This window comes from Ursus americanus, chromosome 24, assembly GCF_024610735.1.
Source record: "Ursus americanus isolate L20-20 chromosome 24, mUrsAme1.1.p, whole genome shotgun sequence".
Lineage (NCBI taxonomy): Eukaryota > Metazoa > Chordata > Mammalia > Carnivora > Ursidae > Ursus > Ursus americanus.
This window is the reverse complement of record NC_142150.1, coordinates 47,162,479-47,186,710: the sequence shown is the minus strand read 5'-3', so window position 1 is coordinate 47,186,710 and position 24,232 is coordinate 47,162,479. Positions and strand designations below refer to the sequence as shown.

The 24,232-nt window shown below is 60.7% G+C and overlaps 2 protein-coding genes across 7 annotated transcripts; one reads left to right on the top strand and one right to left on the bottom strand.

Moving 5' to 3' along the window:
• Positions 1–284: 284 nt before the first annotated feature.
• Positions 285–9,000, top strand: TALDO1 (transaldolase 1). Its single transcript, XM_045770693.2, has 8 exons — positions 285–442; positions 3,628–3,751; positions 4,928–5,035; positions 5,334–5,465; positions 7,664–7,839; positions 8,000–8,197; positions 8,420–8,565; positions 8,808–9,000. Exons 1-8 carry the CDS (start codon positions 346–348, stop codon positions 8,838–8,840), a joined length of 1,014 nt encoding a protein of 337 aa, XP_045626649.1. The 5' UTR covers positions 285–345; the 3' UTR covers positions 8,841–9,000.
• Positions 3,846–17,365, bottom strand: GATD1 (glutamine amidotransferase class 1 domain containing 1). Of its 6 annotated transcripts, XR_015721491.1 has the most exons (9): positions 17,253–17,365; positions 15,342–15,418; positions 14,702–14,807; positions 14,235–14,342; positions 13,169–13,263; positions 12,342–12,435; positions 12,091–12,202; positions 9,617–9,763; positions 8,515–8,649 (listed from the first exon to the last, which is right to left on the bottom strand). XR_015721491.1 is itself a non-coding variant. In XM_087855177.1 (8 exons), exons 1-8 carry the CDS (start codon positions 17,314–17,316, stop codon positions 7,357–7,359), a joined length of 726 nt encoding a protein of 241 aa, XP_087711303.1. In that variant the 5' UTR covers positions 17,317–17,365; the 3' UTR covers positions 3,846–7,356. The 6 variants fall into 6 exon arrangements, 5 of the variants coding, with proteins under 5 accessions (XP_087711303.1, XP_087711304.1, XP_087711305.1 ...); XM_087855177.1 differs by lacking the exons at positions 8,515–8,649; positions 9,617–9,763 and adding an exon at positions 3,846–7,426; XM_087855178.1 differs by lacking the exon at positions 8,515–8,649 and having other exon boundaries at positions 9,152–9,763.
• Positions 17,366–24,232: the final 6,867 nt, after the last annotated feature.

Here is a 24,232-nt window from a genome sequence, read left to right as displayed (position 1 = left end):
CTGAGGGGCCGCGCTGCTCTGGGGGCGCACCTTTCGGGGAGCGCATTCTTGGGGGGGCACCGTTCGGCGCGCATCGCTCCGGGGGGGCCACAGCTGGTGACGAGAAGGGGACACCGATCTAAGGACGCAGGGCGCGGGTGAGAGAGCGCGGTCCCCGGCCGCTGTCCGCTGGTTGGAAGGGTCCCGAAATGGGCGTGGCCTGGGGCGGGGCGCCGTCTCCGGGGCGGGGCGTCGCCCTGTAGCGGAAGCGCCGTCGGCCCCGCCTTCCCATGCCGCTCTCGGATTGGCTGGCGCGGAGGCGCCCCCGGGGCATTGTGGGCCGTCGCGCAGGGTTTTTGCTTCGCCATGTCGGGCTCCCCGGTGAAGCGGCAGAGGATGGAGAGCGCGCTGGAGCAGCTCAAGCAGTTCACCACCGTGGTGGCCGACACGGGCGACTTCCACGGTGAGGCGCGCGGGACCCCGAGCTGGGGCGGGCGTTCGTGGACGGGGAGGGCCGGCGGGGCCCGGCGTGGGGGCATCGGGGGCCCCCAGGGGGCGCGGGCCCATGCCCGCAGGTGAGGAGGGAGCGCAGGGGCTGAGGGCTGGGGAAGGAGGCAGGGGCGAGGGCAGGGGGGCTCCCTCCGAGCTGTTGGAAAGCCCTGGGGCGGGCCGCTTCGGTCAGTGGTTCACGGGAGGGCTTGCAGAGGCCGTGCGCCAAGGAAGAGATTCGAGGGAGACCCGGAGCGGATTTCGGCCCGGAGCATTGGCTGCACGGTGTGGTTCCGCAGCTGTTGACTACTGAGCAGGAGGGCGAGTTAGTTCTGGGCCCAGAAAGGGCAGAAACGACAGGCCGGCTTTTGCAATGTCCTGTTGCTCATCCTTTCCACCCCTGCCCGGGGGGGGGGGGCAGCCCGGCTGCACAGCCACAGGCCGGGGCAGCAGGGCTGGGCGGGTCAAACTCAGGGCACGGAGGAAAGCGAAGTTCCGGACAGGGGACGTGTGTGTTTTCCTAGGTTTGAATTGTGTTGGTGGGACGGAAGTGGGGAAGGATCATCCGGGGGTCCTGGCAGTGCCCAGCCTGAACGGGCCTCTGTCCTGCTCTGCTGTGGACAAACAGGATTTTCTGGAAAACCGTGAGAGGCTGCAGGGAATGAGTGCTGTACAACTGACTTCCTCTTTTTTCTGCTTTCTCACGGTGCTTGAGAAACAGGCTTCAGTTCCTCTCTGGTAGCCCCCAGGAGGAGGGCTGTTTACCCAGCGGAGCAGAGCGAACACCCACCTCTTGCGGCTTAAATACAAAACACGGAGACCGATCAGCTTGGGTCGGGCCTGTAAGCTGTCAGACGTCCCCACGTGGGCGGGCTCTGGGAGAGCTCCTGCTCCCTCCCGGGCCCTGGTCGCCTGCTCACCCTGCCCTTTCATCCAGACCTCTGGGCAGTGACTTAAGTAGGACAGAGTGTGCTGGAAACGTGGCTGCACCTTTTCTGTGCCTGTTTCTCCTTTTTAACACTTAGAATCGTTTTCTGTCTTTGCTTCGGTGACAGAGCCTTGGTCTGTATTGTTTCCTGGCGGCTCTCCTTGGAGAGGGGCCTTGGGGGAGTGCTTGCCCTTTTCCCCCCTTTTCAGAAATACCTAAACCCACGTCCTGACACTTTTTATTTGCAATGAATATTAGCAACTTTGTAAAAATACATTACTTATGGGTATACATTTATACCCATAAACATGGCATAGTTGTGAATTGAGCATTTGGTTTTGTGGTCATTTTATGAACTAAAGGTTCTTACCTTTGGCCGGGGTGGGGAGGTCATAGGCCACTGTGAAACTATAATCAAAGTCGTGGATGTTCTTCCCAGAACAAGGCCACCCCCCACCCCGAAGATTCACATTCAATTTAAGGGCCCCTGGACCCTGAAGCCCATCTGTTGACCCAGCTGAGTATTAGTTTTGTTTTTAAGTTTATCAGAAGTCAACCTTGTCAAGGCCTAATTTTATGTAACAAAAGGCACCATTCAGTACACCCCTCCGTGAGTTTTGACACGCCTGCAAAAATACCACTCCAAAATATTTCCTTCCTACCTTCCTTCCTTCCTTCCTGTCTTCTTGTCTTATAGGCTCCATGCTCAGTGTGGAGCCCAACAGGAGACCTGAACTCCTGACCCTGAGATCAAGACCTGACCTGAAGGGCACTTGGGTGGCTCAGTTGGTTAAGCAGTGGGCTCTTGATTTCAGCTCAGGTCGTGATCTCGGGGTTGTGGTATGAGCCTCACATCAGTCTCCACGCTCCCGAGATTCTCCCTCTGCCCCCCCGCCCCGGTCTAAAATAAATAAATCCTTTTTTTTTTTTTTTAAGATTTATTTATTTGGGGGGGGCGCAGAGGGAGAGAGAATCTCCAAGCAGACTCCCTGCTGAGTGTGGAGTCCGACCCAGGGCTTGATCTCATGCCCCCGAGACCATGACCTGAGCCGAAACCAAGAGTTGGACACTTAGGGGCACCTGGGTGGCACAGCGGTTAAGCGTCTGCCTTCAGCTCAGGGCGTGATCCTGGCCTTATGGGATCGAGCCCCACATCAGGCTCCTCCGCTATGAGCCTGCTTCTTCCTCTCCCACTCCCCCTGCTTGTGTTCCCTCTCTCGCTGGCTGTCTCTATCTCTGTCAAATAAATAAAAATAAAATCTTTAAAAAAAACAAAAAAACAAAAACAGAGTAAGGAAAGCATTTAAAAAAAAAAGAATTGGACACTTAACCGACTGAGCCCCCAGACACCCCAAGAGCACTTTCTCTTATTATTTTGAAGTATAGACTCACAGGAAGCTGCAGAATTAGCCTGTGGAGTCCCATGAATCCTTTGCCTGCTGTCCCCCAGTGGTGACATTTTCTGTAACCGTGGTGTGATGTTAGCACCAGGAAGTTGGCACCAGCGCGACATTGTAGAGCGGCTGCAGGCCTGGCTCCGGTCACCAGTTGAAAGCCCAAATGGGGGTGGGGCTTGGCACTCCCCACAATGGTTTTACAACATGTATAGATTCCTGTCCCTTGTGCTCCTGACGGCTGCCCCCCTCCCTGTTCTTGGCAGTCGCCAGCCCGTTTTCCATCTCTGTAGTTTTGTCATCAAAGGATACTTTGAAAACACTAATTTGCTAAATGGATTTACTGACCCTGCCAATGGTCTGGAGCAGATGCGAGTTTGTGAGGGTGAGTGGCTTTGAGCCGTGCCTCTGGTCCTCGAGCCTGCAGGTTAGGCTCCGCGGGTTTCCTGTCATTGCCAGCTTGTTACTAAGACAGAGCTGACGTGGTGAGGGAAGAAGGCCATGCCTGGATGTAGCCGCGTGCCCTCACTGTCGCTGCCCAGGGCGCCAGGGTGCCTGCCCACAGTAGTTGGGCCGTAGGAAGTGCCTTCCCAGCTGTGCCGGCTGCCTGCCTCGCCCCACGGTGGGAAAGTCAACTCCCACAGGGGCACCTCGGATCTCTGGCCCTAATCTTGGTGGCGGTCGTGTTGTGCAGACAGCCTTCTGGGACAGGGAGGGAGATGTGTGTGAAGTGTGGCTGCGCCCTGGCTGGAGAACATGCATGGGGCTTAGAGGGGACTCCGCTGTAGCAGAAAAAGCATTCCACTCACTCTCCTGCTTTCCAAAACTCTTCCCTAGCCATTGAAGAGTACAAGCCCCAGGATGCCACCACCAATCCTTCCCTGATCCTGGCTGCGGCACAGATGCCTGCCTCCCAGGAGCTGGTGGAGGAGGCCATCGCCTACGGCCGGCGGCTTGGCGGGTGAGCTCAGGGCGGGGCACAGTCGGCAGACCGGCCCCCGGGTTTTATCTGCTTAACCACATTTTAGTTCTCAGATGTCTCAGACTCAAGGAAAGACAGCTGGGTTTCTTTAAGTTTATTTTTATCAACTTTATCAAGTGTTATTTACATGTAGTAAACTGCGACCATGGTAAGTGTCCAGTTCAATGACTTTTGTTTACAGGAATGTGTACCCCTATAAACACAACCCCAGTTAAGATGCAGCACCCAAAAAGTCCCCTCGTCCCCTTTTGTGGTGAGTGTCCCAGCCCTGGCAGGCACTGGCCTGCTTTCTGTCGTGCTGTCATCTTGCAGCAGCTTTGCTGCGGTCAGAGTCACGAAGTGCACAGTCCAGTTTGTTCTGGTAAAATTTTTCAGTGGTGCAGCCATCACCACAATCCAGTCTAGAATGTTCCCTGGTGCCCATTCACAGTCTGCCCCTGCCCCTCCCCCGGGTTCTCCTCGCCCTCTCTGTGCCTTTTCCTGATGGCACTCGAAGTCCCCATTGGGGTGATAGTGCACCGCTGGGCGGGTACCCGCAGGGACCAATGCGCGGGCCATGTGCGGGAGCGTGGTGCTTGCCTGTGTCCTGAGTCCACCCTCTGCCACGCAGCCCAGCGCAGCCAGCTCCCTTTCCCTTCTCTAGAGGCTTGGTCTTGCACCTCATTGCATCAGCAAGGCCATGGTGCTGTTGGCATCGGGTGATCCCCCGTCCAGCCACCCCGCGGGTCCCCCCCATGGTGGGCGGGCTGGTGCTTGTCCCATGTGTCTTGGGCTAGTAAGGACCCCTGGACGGTGGGCCATTTTGGAATACCACAGTGCACTTCACTCGCCTGCCCAGGCAACTTCAAAGAGATTGAAAAAGTGATTTTTGTCAAGTGCCCTAAGATGGAGGGATTCAGTTGGGAATGATGCAAAGTTCTGGAGATGGACGGTGGGGAGGGCTGCATGGTGTGAACATACTTAATGCCCCCGACCTGTGCACCTAACCATGGTTAAAACGGTGAATTTTATGCTGTGTGTATTTTACCACATTTAAGAAAAAAGACAAAAGAGGGAAAGGAATTTGCTGCAAAGGAATGAGAGAATTTGTTTTGTAGAATCTTGTGCACTTAAACCTAAAAGCTTTTGACCTAATTTTTTTCCCTTGAATTTCAGGTCGCAAGAGGAACAGATTAAAAATGCTATCGATAAACTTTTTGTGTTGTTTGGAGTAGAAATATTAAAGAAGATTCCGGGCCGTGTATCCACAGAAGTAGATGCCAGGTAAGGACTCGGGGTCGATGGGGTCACGGGCAGAAGCCGCTCTTTGGTCCGTGGATGCGCGGGTGGTGGCAGAGCGCTCAGGGCTGCTCCTCTCGGAGAAACAGTGGCCAGCGCTCCCTGCTTCGCCATTCGTGTTCAGCCTGTGTTTCCGCGTAAATTCCAGGAAGGAATGTGATTGTGAGATGGGCTTCAAAGCTGCTCCCCACGTGGGGGCAGGGCAGACTACGGGCGCCTACTCGCTCCTCTTTGGGGGGCGTCCAAGGTGTGCTGCTTGTCAAGGGGCCTCTTGTTCACACAGGTTGTCCTTTGACAAGGACGCCATGGTGGCCCGAGCCCGGCGTCTCATCGAGCTCTACAAGGAAGCCGGCATCAGCAAGGACCGGATCCTTGTAAAACTGTCGTCCACCTGGGAAGGAATTCAGGCTGGAAAGTAAGGCTCCCCTGTGAGGAGGGGTCTGTTGGGGGCTCTGCTTCCATTCCAGGGCCGGGCGCTGCGCGGCTGCAGGCACGTTTGACCTTCCGTCCAGAGAGGGCCAGCATGGGGGGCCGGGTCACCACTGTGCAGACACAAGCAAGGCCTCTGGGAGCTCCTCAGTCTCCCGGCCTCCCGTCTGTATGAGTTATGAAAACCAGTTTGTCGCAAAACCAAATGTGTGGAGCGGAAGAGACCGGCGAGTTCCTCCGTGTGTTCTTGCAGAGACCGCGGGCACCTGAGCAGCGGTCAGCGGGAGCGTCTCCTCACACCCGCTCGGAGCGCGTGTCTGCTCGGCACCACACTTCTCCCTTCTGTTTCTCTGGCTCTGGTCCACTTGTTTCACGTCAGAATCCCGTGACACGTAGCCTTTTGCGTCTGGCTTCCCTCACGTGGTGGTGCATGGCAGGGCTGTGTCCCCGTTAAGGCTAATGTCCACTGTGTCTGCACATTTTGTGTGTCGTCCACCTTTCCGTGGACACGTGGTTATTTTCGACTTTGGGGCCGTCACGAATATGCTTCTGTGAACATCCGAGCACAGGTTCGGACCCATGTGCTCCCTCCCTGGGCACCTCCGTGGGAGTGGGGCTGCTGCGTCGCACGGCCCCCCACTGCTTGGCCACTCCTGCCATCTGCAGCCGTACTTTGCTTTTCCGTTTACTCAGATAGTGTTTATTTTTGTCAGCAGTGACTGGAAGATTGTTCCAAGACTCCTAGAAATTATTACTGACACCGAGTCAGCTGGTCCCGCTCACCAGCACCCTTTCCCCAAAGCCCTCCAGCGGCTCGTCACTCCAGCAAGTCTCCTAAGTCCCTGAGCACATAAATCAGGGTAGCACCGCCAAACCGAAAAGAAACTGCCAATAAAACAGAAACTTCGAGGAGGCTGCAAATCCCAGGGTCTCAGGCACTGGTGCCCGCGGTCACTCACACGGCTAAACTGAGGTCCAGATCAGAGTGGGCGGAGGGGTGTCTGGGCCGCTCCCAGAGCTGTGGCCACACGATCTCATAAGGCTGCAAATGTCCCCAGCAGGGTCAGCACTTTGGCCTGCGAGCGGGTGGAGGGGGCAAGGGTGGCTGGGGACACGTCCCCGGTTGGCGACGGCACTAAGTGGCCCTCGTGGTCGCGGGAGCTTGCAGCCGTGCAGGACAGGTGGTTTGCAGATGAGCTCAAGGCTCTCTGCAGGGATCTGTCACGGCCAGATCCGTCTTGCGGCATCGCAGTGCTAAGGGTGGAATAGACGGTCTCGTCCTGGATGAATCTCTCCTCCTAGGCCATTTCCCCAGGTCGTCTTCTGTCTCACACTTTCGATAGTCGCCTTCCCGGAGCACCCCACTGGCTGCTTCTGAAAATGCACTGTGTTTCGCCACCTGGGTCAGACCAGCACAGCTGCAGGGTCTCGTCAAGGCCTCCCGCGGGCCTGCCTGAGCTGCGGGTGCCCGCACCGGGCACTCAGGCCCTGGGAGAGGCTGGCCCCTGCGGGCCGGCCAGGTCTGTGCCAGCAGCACCACCGAGTCTTCATCCTCTGCAGCTGTGCTTCTCGAACACCGCCGGGTGGACACAGGGTAGAGGCCCCTGACACTGTCCCTTGGGGGGGGTAGAAACAGGGCTTGAGGGGCCTGAGTGCAGGCTCAGCCGTCACAGCCCACCCCCAGCACGTGGCAGTGTGGGCATTGCCCTACCCTCAGGCGTCAACCCCAGGATGTCCCAGTGGATTGTGGAGCAGGCAGGGGGCCCGGGAGGCTGCAGGTTGCGGGTGGGACAGAGGGCAGAACGGCACTGTGGTCAGAGGGGACTCTGCAGTCTCCAGACCCAGCAAGCTCTGTGATGAGGCGGAGGCCCAGGCGCCTAGATGCGGATGCACGCGTCTGGGCCGGGGAGACCCACTGTGGCTCTCGGGGCTTCTCTTGCTTTTGTCCTGTTTCGAAATGTGGGTTTGATGGAGAAAATTCCGGTCACTGTAGCCCACAGGCAGCGAGCCCCTGGTGAGTGTTGCACCTGTGCCGTGGGGGTGAGGGGTGGCCCTGCTACCGTGAGGGACTCCTGAGCCGCTTTCCAAACCGACGAGGGCTGTCTGGCGGCGCTCATGGTAACACCTGTGCTGCCCGGGGGACGCAGGGCCCCGGCCTTGCTCAGCCCCGCCCTGTCCCCTCAGGGAGCTGGAGGAGCGGCACGGCATCCACTGCAACATGACGCTGCTCTTCTCCTTCGCCCAGGCCGTGGCCTGCGCTGAGGCAGGAGTGACGCTCATCTCCCCCTTTGTGGGCCGCATCCTCGATTGGCATGTGGCCAACACAGACAAGAAATCCTACGAGCCCCTGGAGGACCCGGGTGAGTAGCCCGTTAAGTAATGGGGTGAGGGGCGCGGAGGTGGGCTGGGGGCACAGCTGGGGGTAGGGGACGCAGCGATGGCAGGTCTGGGCAGTGCTGTGGGCGGGCACCACTGTGGGCACCCTAGAGACCACTCGGAACACAGCGTGTGTCGCCCCAGGAGTGAAGAGCGTCACCAAGATCTACAACTACTACAAGAAGTTTGACTACAAGACCATCGTCATGGGCGCCTCCTTCCGCAACACCGGGGAGATCAAAGCTCTGGCAGGCTGTGACTTCCTCACCATCTCGCCGAAGCTCCTGGGGGAGCTGCTAAAGGACAACAGCAAGCTGACGCCCATGTTGTCGGCCAAGGCGGGTAAGCCCTCTGGCCCCTGGCTCGTGGCTGCATTCACCCTGATCTCGGAGGGCGTAGGCGATGGGGCTGGCCTGAGGCAGCCTGTGTCTCGCCCCTAGTGGGAGCCCTGCTAGGGCCCTGCTCAGAGATGCTGGGCAGCACTGACCCCAAGGGGGCTGGGACACATGGGGGTGCGGGTGGCTGCAGACGGCTGTGGGAGGCCCCGGTGCCTGTCCTACCCAGCCCAGGCCAGCAACCTGGAAAAGATTCACCTGGATGAAAAGGCCTTCCGCTGGCTGCACAATGAGGACCAGATGGCCGTGGAGAAGCTCTCGGACGGGATCCGGAAGTTTGCTGCGGATGCTGTGAAGCTCGAGCGGATGCTGGTGGTGAGTGCCCCAGGCTTAGGGGCGGAGCTGGAAGGTTCTGTGGGACTCGGGGGTGTTGGCTCCCCTGGCCGCCTGGACTCTGCCCTACAGGTTCAGGGCCAGCTGCTGGTGGGCGCCCATATAAGGCTGCCAGGACCCCCACCTATGGCAACCTTGGCAGAAAGCCTTCCCCCTTCCGGCGCAGAAGGGGGGTGGGGAGCAAGCGTGCGTTTCCTGGCATCTCTCCTGCTCTCCCCTCCTAGGATCGCATGTTCAGCGCAGAGAACGGAAAATAGCGCCATGCCTGAGCCAGACCACAGATCTATGCCGTCTGATTTGGGGCTGATTGCATATGCTTTGTGATAAATTTGCATTTTTTACCAATTGAGGCAGGGATGGATCATAGAGTCTATGTAAAATTTTGCCTAATCCATTAAAGCAGTCACTTTTCTTGGGCTACATTCCTCTTTCTGGCTCCAGCCCCTTTCCCGTCAGCACCAGCGTCCCCAAGCTTTGGCTCCAACCTGGCTCCAGCTGGGGTGACAGAGGCAGTGACAGCCCCTCACCTGGGCCATGAGCCTCTGCTGGGCAGGGGTCCTCCCTGGGGCGCAGGTGCCTGCAGAGGGAGAAGCAGCTCCTGTGCGGTGCAGTGGGGCCGCCTCGTCGGGACGGTGTGGCGGCACTGGCTCTGGAGGGCTTGGTGGAGCAGCCCCTCCCACTCCCATAGGAGCAGCTTGCTCCCCATCTGCACAGCCCCCAGGTATGGAGGATGCTGGGCTGGCCGCCCCAGGGCCATGCCGGTGGCAACAGGTGTCAGGGACAGGCCTGGTGAGATACTACCCTGGGGCCGCCAGGGGTCAGCAGGGAGGCCCTGCCCAGCACAGGAGCTACTGCTCCCCACAGCTCTCTGCAGGGTTGCCAGGGGCCATCCTGTCTCTGTTGGGGTCACAGCACCCAGGCTGGCAGTTGGTTCTGGAGTGACCCCTTGGCCACCCCTCCCACCCAGGGCAGGAGCAGCACAGCACACACAGTGCAGGGCTGTGGGGAGAGGGCCCACCACGGGCTCACAAACCTGGCCCCAGCAGGTCTGACCTAGGGTGTGCAGGGGCAGCTGAGTGTCCAAGCACTGGGCAGGGCTTTGCGCCTCTCTGGCTGTGTCCCAGCCCTCAGCTGATGGGCAGGTGGGTGGCCAGCTGGTCAGCAGCCTGCATCCCAGGACCTGGAGGCCAGGGTCACGTGTAACTGGACGCAGCTAACACACATCGAGCCCACCCACCCGCTCCCACGTACAAGCTGGTGATCTAATACTTAGAGCCCCATGGACCACCGAGATTGACCAGTTAAAGATTTTATTGTTTTAAGCAGTGTCTATACCCCACGTGGGGCACAAACTCACTGCCCGAGATGGAGCTGCATGCTCCACCGACTGAGCCAGCCAGGCGCCCCGACCCCCTAGCTTTAGAACGTTCCCATCACCCTGAAAGGAGGCATCCTGTCGGCTTGCACACCCCGCCCCCTAATGACTACTCTGACTGGATTTTCTGAATATTTCGTGTATATGGACGCACACGCCCTTGAGGTCTGGCTTCTCTGCAGGACGGGGTTAAGGTCCAGTCTGTGCTCTGTTATCAGGACTTTACTCCTTTTCCTGGGCAGATAACACTCTACCACGTGGATATTAGCATTGTTTGGGAATAAAGGATACTCAGGCCAGGGAACTACAACTTGCTCACAGCATGTGTTAACTGTGGATGACGCCACCACGCTCCCGTGTCCCTTCTGTGGGGCTGTCGGCTATTTCTGGTCAGAGGACGGCAGGGTCTGTTCTAAACAGCCCAGGCATTTGGGGACATCCCAGAGTGGCAGCAGGCAGGCCTGGGGTGTCTGCACCCCCCTCTAAGCCTGAAGGCTGCCCTCAGCCCCGCACCCTGCACCTGGCAAGGCCGGGACTGAGCCGCCGCAGCCACCCAGGGAACGGGGCTGTGTGGGGCGCCCGCCCTGCACCCTGATCTGGAACCCAGGAGCACAGTCTGGCCGATCTCAGCAAGTGTTCAGCTCTTTGCAGATTACACAGATAGAGCCCAGAGGCATGATCTTTAAAAAATCTTTTGTCCAGAGACATCGATCACCCTGTGGTGATAACTGAGGCACAGAGTAGGACCCAGGCCTCTTGGTGGAGCTGCCAGCCCGGCGTGGCGTGAGGAGCTCCTGATACGGTCCCCCCAGAAAACCTCCACCAGAGAAGAGGGTGGGAGCATCTCCGCACACTCTATGGCGCTGGAAGCAGCCCAGGACGGGGGGGGGGGGGGGGGGACGACCTCTCACCTCCTTCTTCCTCCTCTGAGGGGTCGGATGCAGCAGAGCCAGACAAGCCAAATCAAGGAGCGGAACAAGCAAAGGTGGGACCCACAAGAGGACCTGCCCAGCTCCTGGGGGGCCCACCCAAGGGCCACGGCCCAAACCGGGCCCTGAGACCAGAGGGTGATCCAGCCGCGCCGGGAAGGAGCATCCCCAGCTCTGGCCTGCCGGGGCCTGGGTGGTGGGGACTGACCACCACCCCTACATGGAAACCCGGGGTGGCTGCTCCCCAGGCCTCTTGCCCAGTAGGGCCTGTGCTCTGGTCACTTCTACCTCGAAAGCTCTGGGGCAGCTGCAAACCCGCAGGCCACACAGGCAGGGCTACAGGGTGAGCAGTGCTGCTTTCTGCAGACCCAATTAAACGTTTCTCTCACCATCAGAAGCCATGGCCTCACGTGCTGTCACCATCACACTTTGAAACCACACACCAGGCAAGGATTAAAATTAGGGCAGCTCCTTCAGCACTGGGCGATCTGGGGCTGGTCAGGGGGCCAGGAGCTTGCGTCCACCACAAGCTCCCCCCTCGCCTTGGGCAAGTGAAGTGCGGAGCCAGCTCCAGCCGGCCGCCACAGCTCCCCCGCCAACACCCACAGGAGCAGGGGACAGCACAGAGGCCTAGACACTGTCCTCGCCACACAAAATAGTATTCTGGCGCCGCCAGAGGCTCAGCCTGGGTGGACAGGGACAGGCAGAGGTGAGGGACCAGCCACCCGTGCACAGGAAAACCAGACGGGCCAAGACCCACAGCAGGACCCCCACGGCCAACTCACTCGGACCAGCTCTCCGTGCTAAGCTCACTTGGAATTCTCCGAGACCACCTGACGGCCCTGAGCCCTCCACTCTGCCCCAAGGAAAGCAAACGGCCCGGGGGCTGGAGATCGACCCCCCCACCCCGAGTTGACACTCCTCAGGGCTGATTCTTGGAGGCCTCCAACAGTCCCACCGGGTCAGGTTGGGGGGTCTGAAAGTCACTCTCAGGGGTGGTCACGGAGGCAAGGTCCCTGGAGGCCTGAGGAATCCAGCCGTGTCTGGGGACACCCAGGCCATCCAGAGGTGGCAGCCTCCACGGGCAGGCGGGTAACCATCTCACTTCCTGCAGGATGGGTCAGGTCAAGGCTCAGGTTCCGGCAAAGGGCTGGTCAGGAGCCAGGATCGCGCCCCCCCACCCCCCCGTCCGAGGTTCCTCACCGGCTGCCGCAGAGGAAGACCAGGTTCTGCACGGCGGGGACGGTGGAGCTGGCATTCTGGCCTGTGATGAGGTGGCGGTCCAGCACCACATGCACGGCGTCGGGTTCACTGGCTGCAGGATGTCCGGAGAGCGCGAGCCTCAGGCAGGGTCACCGGCCAGGCACGTCCTGAGAATAAGCCCCTTCCCTCTCAGCACCACCCCCACCCCGAGCTCCAGGCAGCCAGCCGGCATCCCCCCACCCCCAGCTCACCACTGAAGATGGCGCCCGCGTCCTTCACGAAGTCCTCCACGATGACGGGCAGGCGGGCAAAGCCGGGCGCCCTGACGAGCTCATACACGGAGGGCTGTGGGGGAAGGGGGTTCCCGGCCCCAGGTCAGGCACCACGGCCTCCACAGTCACTCCTCCCCCAGCATCAGGGCCAGTGAATGGGCTGGGCAGGTGGCCTCAGCGCTGAGTCCCCCAGTGGGCGATGGGCAGAAGAGCAAGGCAGAGCCCCAGGAAGGGGGCGGTGTGGCTACACAGCTGCCCTGGGGGCTGCAGGGGCTCACACTGAGGTGGTGCCCCTGTGGCTCTCCTCCCCCCACTCCCCCCCTGCACCACCCACCAGGCCGGCCCCATGCAGCCCCAAGTGGTCAGGCTTCAGTCCTCACAGTTTAGACCCTCCCTCCCGCCCCTGTCCGGCCAGGCCCTCTAACTCCAGGCCCTGCATCCAAACTTCCTGGCCCCGAAGGGTGTCGTGCACATGACAGCCTCAAAAGTCACGTCTCAACCTGGCCCCAGCTCCTTCCCCGGCACCCCAAAGTTGCCCCCTACCCCATTAAGAGCCCTCCATGTGCTTCCCTCCCCACATCCAAAACCACGGGCTGTGCCTTGGGAGCCACCCTGGATGTCAGCAGGGAAGAGGAGGGGAGAGCAAGCGGCACAACTGTCAGCCTGGTGCCGGCATTCTCTATGATCCTGGTCGGGGCAAGTGACCATCGACCCTGCCAGAGGGGACAGTCCCTGGGCTTTCAAGCATATATGCAGGTCTCCGATGGCTGTCTACAGCCTGGGACCCTCCCTTGCACGACACTCACCCCCGTGACGCTGTAGCCTTGGAAAACCCAGGATCGGTCCTCATTGGTGGCACAGCACAGGGCAGCGACGCCATGGCCAACAGCGCAGATGGGCTCTGAAAGCAAGGGCGGGGCTGAGGCCTTGGACATCCAGCTAGGCCTCTGCCCCTCTCCCGACACCTCCTGCCTCAGAGCAACCTCCCCACAGAGTCAGCTTCTGCTCCAGACTAGGCTTGGTTCACAGCCGTTTCCTCAAGCTTTGGTAGCCAAAAAAACAGATACAAGCAGCCACGAGGGTGTGGCAAGCCCAGTGACCAAACCCTGGAGCGCTCCACACCCACGGACCCTGGTGTGGCCTGCAGTGCTGCAAACGTCCCAGCACAGCCCGTACCACCACGGCACGGTGTGTGGCCCACCTGGGAAACCCTCCCGTCACTCCTCCTGTCCCTCCACTGTCCCTCCAGTGCCCCTGCCCTGCCCAACAGTCACCCAGGGTCCTCCCCGAAGTTGGGTGGGTGTGCGTGTGTTCCCACGGTGGGGGCAGCCGGGAACAATCACTTTCTGTCCCAACCATGCTGGAAACGGGAGGCCCTGTTCCCACTAACAAAGGACGCTGTGTGGAGCCCTTGGGTTTCTGTCTATTGGCCCCTAATGAGCATCCTGTCCCTGTCCCGCCAACGTGCCCGGCACAGCCCAACATCAGGCCCAGGCAGCACGCCACATCTCCACAGAACAGCCTTTCTCCCAGCCTGTTGGCCCCAAACCCTGAACCCCATGAGGAACAAAGCCAGCACGTTGCCCACCCACCTCAGGGGGAATTGGGGGAGGGCAGCCACCAGCCCCCATGGAGGGCAGGCAGAGGGCACCCGGGGGTAGCGACCTGACAGGCTCGAATGTGTGCACCCGTGTGCACGTGCAGACAGCCCAGTACCCTCGTGCCCTCCATGGCCAAAATCAGAGGCTCTTCACATCTGTCCTGCCTGACCCCTGAAACATCTCCACTGGCCTCTCCTGGCTGCTGGCAGAGCCCCATTTCTCATGAACCTACAAAGCCCCTATCCACGCCCCAGTCCCACGGGTCACCTACTGCTCTCTGAGCGGAAGTGCTGGAGGATGCGGGCCAGGGAGCCACTGCTGGCCAGGTCGGCCAGGGCCCCGGGACAGCTGGGAATCAGGAGGGCATGGTACCGGGCACCTGCAGGGAGATCACACGCAGTCAGTCACAGAGTGAGGTCGCTGGCTGGGACCAGCCGCCCGGGAGGACCAGCCAGATGCCATCATTTGTCATTTCTCCCCACATGGGCTAAGGCTCCCGAGACCCACAAGCCATCCCTGCCTTTTCTGTGTCTCCCTGTGCCAGCCACCTCTCTCCCCTAGACAAAGAACTCGGGGCCCAGGATTCGGGACTGGACGCTGCCCTGGACAGTCACGGCGCTCTATGGCAAGCCCTGAGTACGTCAGGAGCAAAACCAAGGAAGTACTCTGGAGGCCACAAACCCACCTGGAACCCCCACACCCCAAAGCCCCAAGGTCCCAGCACCCTGGGCCCCTTACCATCAATGGACTCCAGCTTGGCAGGGCTGGCATATGCCTTGAGGCGGAAATCCTGCACCCAGCGAGCATTGCTGTCATTCACGTCCACGAAGTCCATGGTCTTCCCCTGTAAGAGCACCCAGAGGCTGCGGGTCAGTGGAAGACACCCCACTGTTGGCTCACAAGGGCTTGAAATGCTGACAAGAGCTTGGGGACAGTCCAGCCCCCTCACCCAGCCTTGCCACACCCCACCCCCAGCTGCCCCCTGCTGGCCCTCAGTCTCCCACCTATAAAGTGCAGCCATGGTCCCCCTGGGGATGACAACAGAAGCGTGCAAAGTGACAAACACATAACCCACTGCTATGACCCCCACGTCCCACGTCAGAGAAGAGAAGAGAACTCCCGGTGGAAGGTCTGTGCCACCCTTGCTCCTATATGCAGGTGCTGACCCACGATGAAAGGTCTCCCTTGCCACAAGTGAGCCAGAGCCCAGGAAACAGGGACCAGAGCTTGATGATGCCAACAGGGTCCTAACCCTCAGCCCTGCCGCCCCCTTGGGGTTACACCAAGTTCAGGCTCCCTGCTTCTCCCAGGAAGCGACAGCACTCTTCCGAGCCTCGCCCCCAGAAAGGTGCAGACCCCTGGGTCTGGCTGGACTCACCCCAGGGGTGGCCACCTGCAGGTTGAAGGCAGCGCTGGCCAGCGTGAAACAGTGGAGGAAGGACTGGGCAGACACGCCTGCAAGGTGAACACAGCTCTAAAAGGCCACTACTAGGCTCTGTGGGCAGGAAGAGGGCTGCAGGACACAACAGTCCCCGCTCTAGCCTGGAGTCTGCCCAGACACCCCAGGCGTCTCCTGGCCCACCACCTCATCCAAGGCCCACCTCGCCGTCCTGCTGCAGCAGCCCCAGCCCACACCGTCCCGTTCCCCCCCCCTCCCCGCAGGACGGGCTCTCTCCTCAGCCTGGCCACTAAAAGCCTCTCCTGAAGGCAAACCCAAGGGCAACATCCCCCCATCCACTGACTGAACCACCAGCAGCTGAGCCAACCCACCACCCCCCGCTTTCAGCCAGGGAGAGGGAACAGTAAGCAAGGTCTGTGTCCTCAGCTGTAGGGCTGCGGCAAGTGTCGGCAGGAGCACGGGTGCATCCTGACCCCCCCACCCCACCCTATGGGCTGGCCTCACCCTCATCCTCACTTAAGGACACTTGGCCTCTGCCCACCAGGCTCCTGGACCCTGACCCCAACCCCAGTGCGGCTCACAGCCCTCTTCTGCCCATTTCCAGTCCAAAAGGTTCCTAGCTGCCGGGGGCTGTGGCCCCACCAGGGACACCTGCTTCTAAGTGGGCTCGGTGTGCATCCTTCCACCTTTATGTCAATCCTGGACCCAACCCCTAAACCTCATCGTCATCTTTATTCACCCATACGTGTTAACGGGTATTACTCACACTGAGTGCAGGAACTGAGCAAGGACGGCATCCACAAATCATTCCCCAGACTTTGCTTGACACTGCCCTCGGTTCCTTGAACACGGCTTCACCCCTCAAGGATCTCTGGAGGGCCCCCTCTTGCCTACAGTGCCCTAGTGGCCTTTACAGAACTGAGTCCCTCCCCATGGCATAGCCATGCCAGTCAACCCCTCCTCACCCTTACCCCACTCCAACCAGCCACCTTTGGTGGTAACCCCAACCTGCCTCTTCAGGACTGACCCCCACTCCTGATGGCTCCTCCCATTCTCACACTGGGCACAGCGCTTAGGGCCCCTGGGGCTCCTTACACAGTGACTCCTCGACCTGCAATCCTCCCTCCCTTGCCCACCTGGGTGGCTTCTTGAACTTAAAAGAGTTCAAGAAGACCACCCGGCCCCAGGGCCAGACCCCAGGTCCCAACCCTGGTTCTCCACCCTGCAACCTTGGGCGCATCAATTCCCTCTGACAAAAAAGCACAGCCGAGAGCCTGGGAAGTGCTCAGTGCAGTCAGACGAGAGTCTGCGCCAGTAACAGCTGACCCCACCACCACCCGCGCTGCCCTGCGGGAGCCCCACGTCAGCCTCTCCCGGTACCTTCGCACGGCAGGACTGAGAGATCCTCTGCCTCTCCACAGCTCCACCCCCAGAACAGCCCCTTCTCCGACCCCTCACCCCGCTGGCCACAGGCCCAGGGCCCCACGAGCTCGGTGCCTCACCCCCAGGCGTGCCGGCACACAGACCAGGCTCCGCGGCTCCTCGGAAACCCCACCGCCCCTCGCCACACCCTAGCCTGCCCGTCCAGCACGGCAAACCCGGCACGTGACGCACGGAGGCCCCCAAACTCCAGCACCTTCTGCCCCCGAGGCGGCACCTGCGGGCGCCATCCCGGGACCCTCTCCTCCCACAGAAGCACCGGGCCCCGGGTCCCCCCTGCAGCAGACCAGGGCCCCCGCGCTCCGGCGTGGCCTGGGGACCCGGGCCGGGCCAGGGACACCGGCGGCGCCCCCTTTTCAAGGCGGGGCTTCCACCTGCTTCCCCGAAGCGCCGCAAGGGGGAACCGCTCGGGGTCGCCGCTGGACGCCAGCCCGTCCTCGCGAGCCTCACCCTCGGCGGCGCCACTGGCCACGAGGAGGCAGGCGGGCCGGCTCGGGAGTCGCTCAGACGCCATCGCCTCCGCCGGGCCCGGCGCGGCCTGCGCGTGCGCGAAGCGTGCGTGTGCGTGTGTGCGTGTGTGCGTGTGTGCGCGCGCGCGCTCGCGGCCGGGAAGCACCGGTCACGTGCTGCGGCGTCTGGAGGCGGGGCCGCGAGCGGCGCCGGGCGCAGGCGCCATCTGTTCTCCTGCCCGGCCCCGCCCCCCTAGCGCTGTTCGGGTTTCCGGTCCGCCCCGCGCTTCTGCGTCCTCGGCCCGCCCCCGGCCCAGCCAGCTTGGTGGGCGGTGCCGGGGCGGCGGGGGTGGGGGCGGTTTCGGGAGTTGGGGCGGTGCCAGAAGCTGGGTGAGCGCGAGCGGGGGAGGCCCTGAGGGCTAGGGGGCGTGCAGGCGGGGTTCGGAGCTTGGCTGCAGGGCCGCGGGAGAGAGCGCGGGCCGGCTTCCCTGGCGGACGTCTCAGCAGCCCTGGCGGACCCCTGGCCCGGCCTCGGTCGCAGTCAGGAACACGGTGCCTTCCCCTTTTCCTCGTCCGTTGGGACAGGAGCGTGAACCAGGACAGAGGACCCCTGCCCGTGGACGTGGGTACCTCCCTTTGGATGGAGGTCCCTCCCTGTAGTTAAGGGACTCCTCCCAGCGGGCAAAAGTCCCTTCTCGTGGGTGATGGTCCCTGCTTCGTGGATTTGGACATTTAAGCCTTGATCACTGAGGGACTGGAGACACAGCGTGGAATGCCAAGGGGCAAAGCGCCCTGGCCAGTGGGGCTGATGTCCTGGGGGTGGGGGCTTGGAACATGTTTGTTAGTGAGTGAGAAGAGTGGTGGGGTGGGCCAGCTCACAGGGAGAGGAGGTGGGGGAGGTGGGAGGGGTGCGAGCTCAGAGGGAAATGGGGGAGCACGTCTACGGAGGCAAACACTTTAAGGAGGACACTCCCCTGGGCAGAGAGGGCGGACCTGCAGCCGTGGGTCCTTGTGCAGGCAGGGGTGGGAGTCCAGGCCAGGGAGGGGTCTGCAGGTGTGCGCACCATGGGGGGCAGGAGGGATGGGTTCAGCCTCACCAGGATGGTTGTGATGGCATCCGGGGTGAGTGGGGCTCAGCGGAGTCCCTGGAAGAATATGGGTGTCACTTCCTGAGATGAATCCAGGCGCTGAGTCTGGTAAGGAAATCCGAGCTGCCTCTGGAGCAGTGTTTCCATTGGTTGTGTGGGAAGGAGTCAGGTGAGTAGACATGTGGGTCATCAGCAGGTTGTGAGGTGCTCTCTAAGGCCTAGGCTAGAGAGAAAGGAGGCCAGTAGAGGGCCTTGGGCGCAAGACTGCAAGACGGTGGTAAGGAGGGACGGTCCCACCCCTTGGCCCCCACAGGCCACTCTCCAGGACCCCTTGCTTTCAGGGTAGAAGGGCAGGCAGTAGGGTTCCCTCAAGGTCCTGCCAGCCTCTGCTCTGACTAGGGAAACCTTTGTCATGGATAAGAAATGCCAAAGTGGTCGAGGTTAGGCCAAGGTGCCTCTCCTGGGCACCCCTGCCTCCACAACCACTGGCTCTGTCCTCTGCCTGGCGAGGCCCCACACTCCCACAGCTCCTGACTACCAGCGACCCTCAATGTCTGCAGGGCCCTCCTATCATGAGTGAAGCAGGAGCTAGGGGCTCCTGGCCCTGGCAGGGCCTCAGGACAGGGGACAGAAGCCGTGAGGATGGGTGGGGGACTTTGGATAGAGACCCACAGGCCTAAGGTCAGACCATAGGCTAGGCCTAGACACAGTAAAAGGTTTCTGGGTGTAGGGTGGGCCCCCACATGCACATTTGTGGGACCCAGGGGCTGGAATTGCCAGGCTGCTGCAGGGGCCCTGGGATCCTCCTGCAGGCCCAGTCCCCCCACACCACCCCAGGGCAGCCCTGACACCTACCTCCTTGTGCATCACAGAGCCTCATTAAGCCACAGCGGTCTTCTCTGTCACTAAGAGGACAGACGAGGTAGCCTGGCTGTGGCACCACACAGCAAGGCTGATGTGTGTATGTGCGTGTATGCGCAAGTGTGCCCCTGTGCTCACAGGTAGCGTGCACTCCACTAGACGCGTGGGTCCTTGCAGGATGCCTGCCGGAAGGACCCACCTGCCCGAGCAGGAGCAGACGCTCTAGCCCAGGTTCCCCGTGTGCACACAGTCCTGCACGTGTGCATGACCCCAACCCCAGTCCAGGGCAGTGTGTTTGGGCGTGTCAGTGGCTCCCAGCACAGGCAAGCCTGTAAGGGTCCGGGTCCCTCATGGCATTTGGAGTTGGGGTGGGCAGCGTGCCCGGGAGCAGGTGTGGTGATAGGAGGCGTTAGTCTGGGTCTGGCCGTGCCTGCCTCCCCGTGTGGGCCCCTGTGGACAGTGAGGACTTGGACAAGAGGACGCCGGAGGCCCTGCCCTGGTGACTGGGGTTAGCCCTTAGTGGGGGTAGCCCCCAGGCGAGGTTGTGGTCTGTTGCCCTCTGCACCCACACAGTCATGCTGGCTCATCTCCCCACTTCCCGAGTGGGTTCCCATTCCAGTGGGTCAGCCCCTTGCCCCGTAGAGCCCTTCACCCCCAACAGGTGAGGAGAGGGGCGCTACTCAGGCCCTGCCTTGGGCGTGACCGGGGCTGCTGCAGGGGGATGAAGTGGCAGTTAGCTCTTCCTCCTGGGGCAGAGCACAGGAGAGTCTCAGAGGACAGACGGGTCTGCAGCCAGTGGCCCATGACTGGACGACTGTCTCCTGGGAAGGATCCAGGCCTGGGGGACAAGGGTCTTCCCCTCCAGGGCCTTGTAGTGGGAGTAGCCCCCTCTCCATCCCCAGGCCCTCCCCAGGCTCTTGCCAGAGTCCCAGCTGAGGTGCTGAGGTGTGGGGTCAGGGGCATGGAGTTCTAGGGCACCATCTGCAAGCCGTTCTGGTACCTCATCCCGTAGTGACTGCCCGGGCAGAGGGAAGGTTGGCAGAGGGGGCTTGGGGGCCAGGCACAGAGCTCTGCTGCCTCAGACTGATGCCCTTGAACCTGGGGTTTTGCTTTTGTTCAGGGACCCTGGAACACGAGGTGCAGGGGGTCCCGTGACATGCTGTCATGCACCGGTCAGAAGGTTTTGTTTTTCATTCCCGTCTCTGGAAGTTGCTCCAGATGGAGCAAGGGTGGATGAATGGGGGGCCGTTCCTGGGGGGCCTTTCCAGCAGGTGGGCTAGCCAAAGCCTTGGGACCCCCAGGCTCCCTTGCTTCCTTCCTTTCCAGAGTGTGCCTGAGCCGTTCCCTGGGAGATTTGCCCTTGCTCCCCTCCCTCTGAAATGCTGGAGTGCCTCTTTGTATGGCAAACTCCTAACTGTCCTTCAAAGCCCTTGGGCACCAGAGGCATCATTCCCTTTCTGAGAATCCCCCCTAAACTCACAGGGCTGCCCTGAGTGACCCCCCTCAATTAGGTCAGCCTGACCACTGCGTGGACCTCAGATGGGAGACTTGGGACTGGGTGCTCTCTCAGGGTGGGTGTGTCATGGGCAGCCCTGCCAGCCAGGCCGCCAGCCAGGTGACCCATGTCCTGGACCCCAGATGCATCCCTCTTCCCAGCAGGGCTCAGGCTTTGGGCTCCTCTTTGGCTGAGGCCGGGCTGGGTGGGATCTGGAGACTTAGACCCCCAGCACTTGTGAGTCATGCAGACCCTGAACCGGACAGCAGAGGGTGGCAGCCCCTAGGGCATGGGGCTGCCGAGTCCAGGGGAGTGGCTGGGAGCCCATGGTCCCTTCACCACGGTCCCTTCACACTACTTGGCAGTAGTGTGGAGAGGGTGGGAGCAGCTGGTTCCACGTCTGCCTTCCAGGCTGGCAGGGTGTGGCCTGAAGATGTCAGCCAAGTGGGCGGGCAGTTTGGTGGCCCGGAGTGCAGTGGTGTGACAGGGCGGCAGGCTGCATCCTGCCCAGGACATTAGGACAGGGATCCATGGGTACCTGGGAGGATCCCGAGGAGTGTCTGAACGGGGTCCCCCTCAAACACACCTCCAGGGACCACTGTGCTGGGTGGGGGCGACTGGTGAGATACCCTCAGCCTTTCTTCCCATATGCCGGGGGGGGGTCCCAGCGATGTCACCTGGGCGCCCTCTGCAACACCACAGGGGTGAGCTGCTCTCCTGCCAGGACAGGTGTCCCCTGTGCTGAGGCCGGCGGGTGCTCACCAACCCTCTGACAGCCCTCGCCAGCCGGAGACACCAGACAGAGACGTCCAGGCACGCCAGGAGCAGCCACGGGGACACAGGAGCTTCTGCCTGTCTGGCCCGAGGACCGGGTATGAGGTCAGGGAGCCGCTGGGCCGGGGCGGGGGGGGCAGGGGGTGCTGAAGACCCAGGAGTCCGAGGACTGACCCGCAGCAGCTGGGGTGCGGCTCCTGAGCCGAGTCGCCTGCTACCTGTGCCTTCTGTGGGGTATTGATTACTCTGCCCCAGTGAAAGAAGAGAGGTTCTAGGGCACCCCACGTGGCCCCATGCCCATCTCTGGGGAGGAGGACAGGGTCCGGAGACACTGGTCAGCTCTACTCCCTGGTCACACCAAGAATGCATTCCAGGATGGGAGTCCCCAGAGGGACTTGCACACTCTTGGGGGAGGGAAGGGGTGCTAGAGAGAAAAACAAGGTGGACCCCTCCGCCCACATCGTCTGCATCCTTATAACCTACCCACCCGTGTCCTCCAAAGCCCACGTGCGGCATGGCGTGGCCTGGCGATGGGAAGACCTGAGGTGCCGGTACAGGGCTCAGAGCCAGGTCTCCGGGGAGTCCCTGTGGGGCCCTGGGAGGCAGGGCCTCCCTCCGACAGTGCCCAGCCGGTGGACACCTCTGTCCCAGGAGATAACGCTCCCACCTGAGTTTTCTTATTTTCCTGATGATCTTGAAAGTTTGATTTAGATTCACAGTACGTATTTTTTTTTTAAGGTTTTATTTTTGTAAGTAATCTCTACCCCCGACGTGGGGCTTGAACTTACAGCCCCACGATCATGAGTCATATGCTCCACCAGCTGAGCCAGCCAGGCGCCCCTGTTGTATGTACTTTTTACACACCGAATACTTCTTATAGCTGGTATTTTTTTAAGACCTTAAAAGTAGTTCTGTAGGCCAGCCTTGGGGGCACCTGGGTGGCTCAGTCGGTGAAGCGTCTGCCTTTGGCTCAGGTCATGACCCTGGGGTCCTGGGATCGAGCCCCGTGTCGGGGAGTCTGCCCCTCCCCTCTCCTCCCCGCTTGTGCTGGCTCATGTCCCTCGTGTGCTCTCTGTCACTATCTTTGTCTCGCTCTCTCTCTCAAAACAAAACAAAACCCCAAAAAACCAGCCCTGGACATCCCTAGGAGTTTGCTTCATTTTGTAAAGGTCCCTCCATTACTCCAGTTTAGGGACACGATGGGACAGAAGCGGAGCATCAGAACCGCACACGGCGCCCCAGGGACACCAGCTAACTTAGTCTCACATTCCCAGGGAGAGGACTGCAAACTGAGTGTGTGTGGGAAATTAGAAATAAAGAAACAGGAGATCACCACCAAGTGACACCACGAAGCTACACGGACAGGCAGCTGGTGCCAGCCGACCCGGGCTCAGAACAGGCCTGGCCGTGCTGAGCAGTGAGCGGCCAGGGAAGCAGCGTCAGGTTGGCAGGGACCGTCCACAGCCTGAGCCCCCTCGGATCTGCTGATGGAAAAGAAGGAACACTGGGCCTCCAGCTGACTTCACGCACAAAACCGAAGGTCCACAGATAGACTGAAACGTGACGTTTACTAAACATGAGCAAACGCCAAGAATAGGAGCCTGAAATAAGGAAGAGTGTCCGTCCTTCTAGCCGAGATCCCAAAGCGTTTACGGTAAGGGGGACAGGAGTTACAGGTCATAAACTCAGACTTCAGAACTCCTGTGCTCAGGAGACAGAACAAAAGGGAAGCCAGCCACGGAGTGAAGAGGTTTGCAGTGCGACGCAGGCTTGGCGGGCGAGATGTAGAGAAGTCCTCCAAATAAATGAGAAGAAGGCATTCCATCCAACAGGAAGACGGACAACTAACACCAACAGGAAGAATCACGAAAGGCACGACCCAAATGGCCAAGAACTTTGTGAAAAGAAGCACATTAGATCCACGTGAAAAGAAACAAGCAGAAAGGCCAGTTCGCCTCACTTGGACTAGCACCCTGGCCTGTGTGGCCATGGCTGGGGAGCAGTGCCCTCGAGGCCAACCCCCAGGCTCCAGGCGGAGCAGCAGGGTTTAAGATGCGCGCACCGTGCGACCCAGCGACGCAGCTGCCCGTGGATACCCAAGAGGAGGGACTGCAGGGTCTTGGAGAGAGATGAGCGTCTCCACGGTCACAGCAGCGGTAACCCACAACAGCAGAAACGTGGAAGCAGCCCAGGTGTCTGTCGACAGACAAGCGGATAAACGTGGTCCATCCACACACCGGACTGTCACTCGGCCTGAACACAGAGGGACACGCTGACACCGGCCACAGCGTGGATGGACCTGGGGGACGTGACGCTGAGTGAAACAGGCCAGACACAAAGGGACAAATACTGCAGGATTCACCCACACGAGGTCCCTAGGGTCTCCAGATTCACAGGGACAGAGAGTGGACGGTGGGCGCTGGGGCCGGGGGAGGAACGGGGGTCGGTGTCTCACGGGGACAGTTTCCATTTGGGAAGTTGGAAAGTTCTGGAGACGGACGGTGGGGACGGCTGCACAGCATGAACGTGCTTGGTGCCAGAGCTGTGCACTTGGTGGCTAAGATGGTAAACCTCACGTTATGTGTATTTTACCACAATAAAGCAGAAGATACAACGGGCGTTACAAGGATCTTCACCACCGCTCTGTTTGGAAACAAGCCCAGCGTCCTGTGAATCGATGAACACAAGGGGCCACATGGGGCGGAATACCCGCATCGAGGGGCCAAGCTGGGGACTTCTGGTTGAAGATGACAGGACTCATCC

Excerpts from the sequence above, each read along its gene's own strand:
- TALDO1 (XM_045770693.2), top strand. The coding sequence starts at position 346 with ATGTCGGGCTCCCCGGTGAAGCGGCAGAGGATGGAGAGCGCGCTGGAG. Across the intron at positions 7,840-7,999 it reads CGAGCCCCTGGAGGACCCGG|GAGTGAAGAGCGTCACCAAG; the intron begins GTGAGTAGCCCG and ends GTGTCGCCCCAG. Across the intron at positions 8,198-8,419 it reads CATGTTGTCGGCCAAGGCGG|CCCAGGCCAGCAACCTGGAA; the intron begins GTAAGCCCTCTG and ends TGTCCTACCCAG.
- GATD1 (XM_087855177.1), bottom strand. The coding sequence starts at position 17,316 with ATGGCGTCTGAGCGACTCCCGAGCCGGCCCGCCTGCCTCCTCGTGGCC. Across the intron at positions 14,343-14,701 it reads CAAGCTGGAGTCCATTGATG|GTGCCCGGTACCATGCCCTC; the intron begins GTAAGGGGCCCA and ends ATCTCCCTGCAG. Across the intron at positions 13,264-14,234 it reads GCACTTCCGCTCAGAGAGCA|AGCCCATCTGCGCTGTTGGC; the intron begins GTAGGTGACCCG and ends CCTTGCTTTCAG.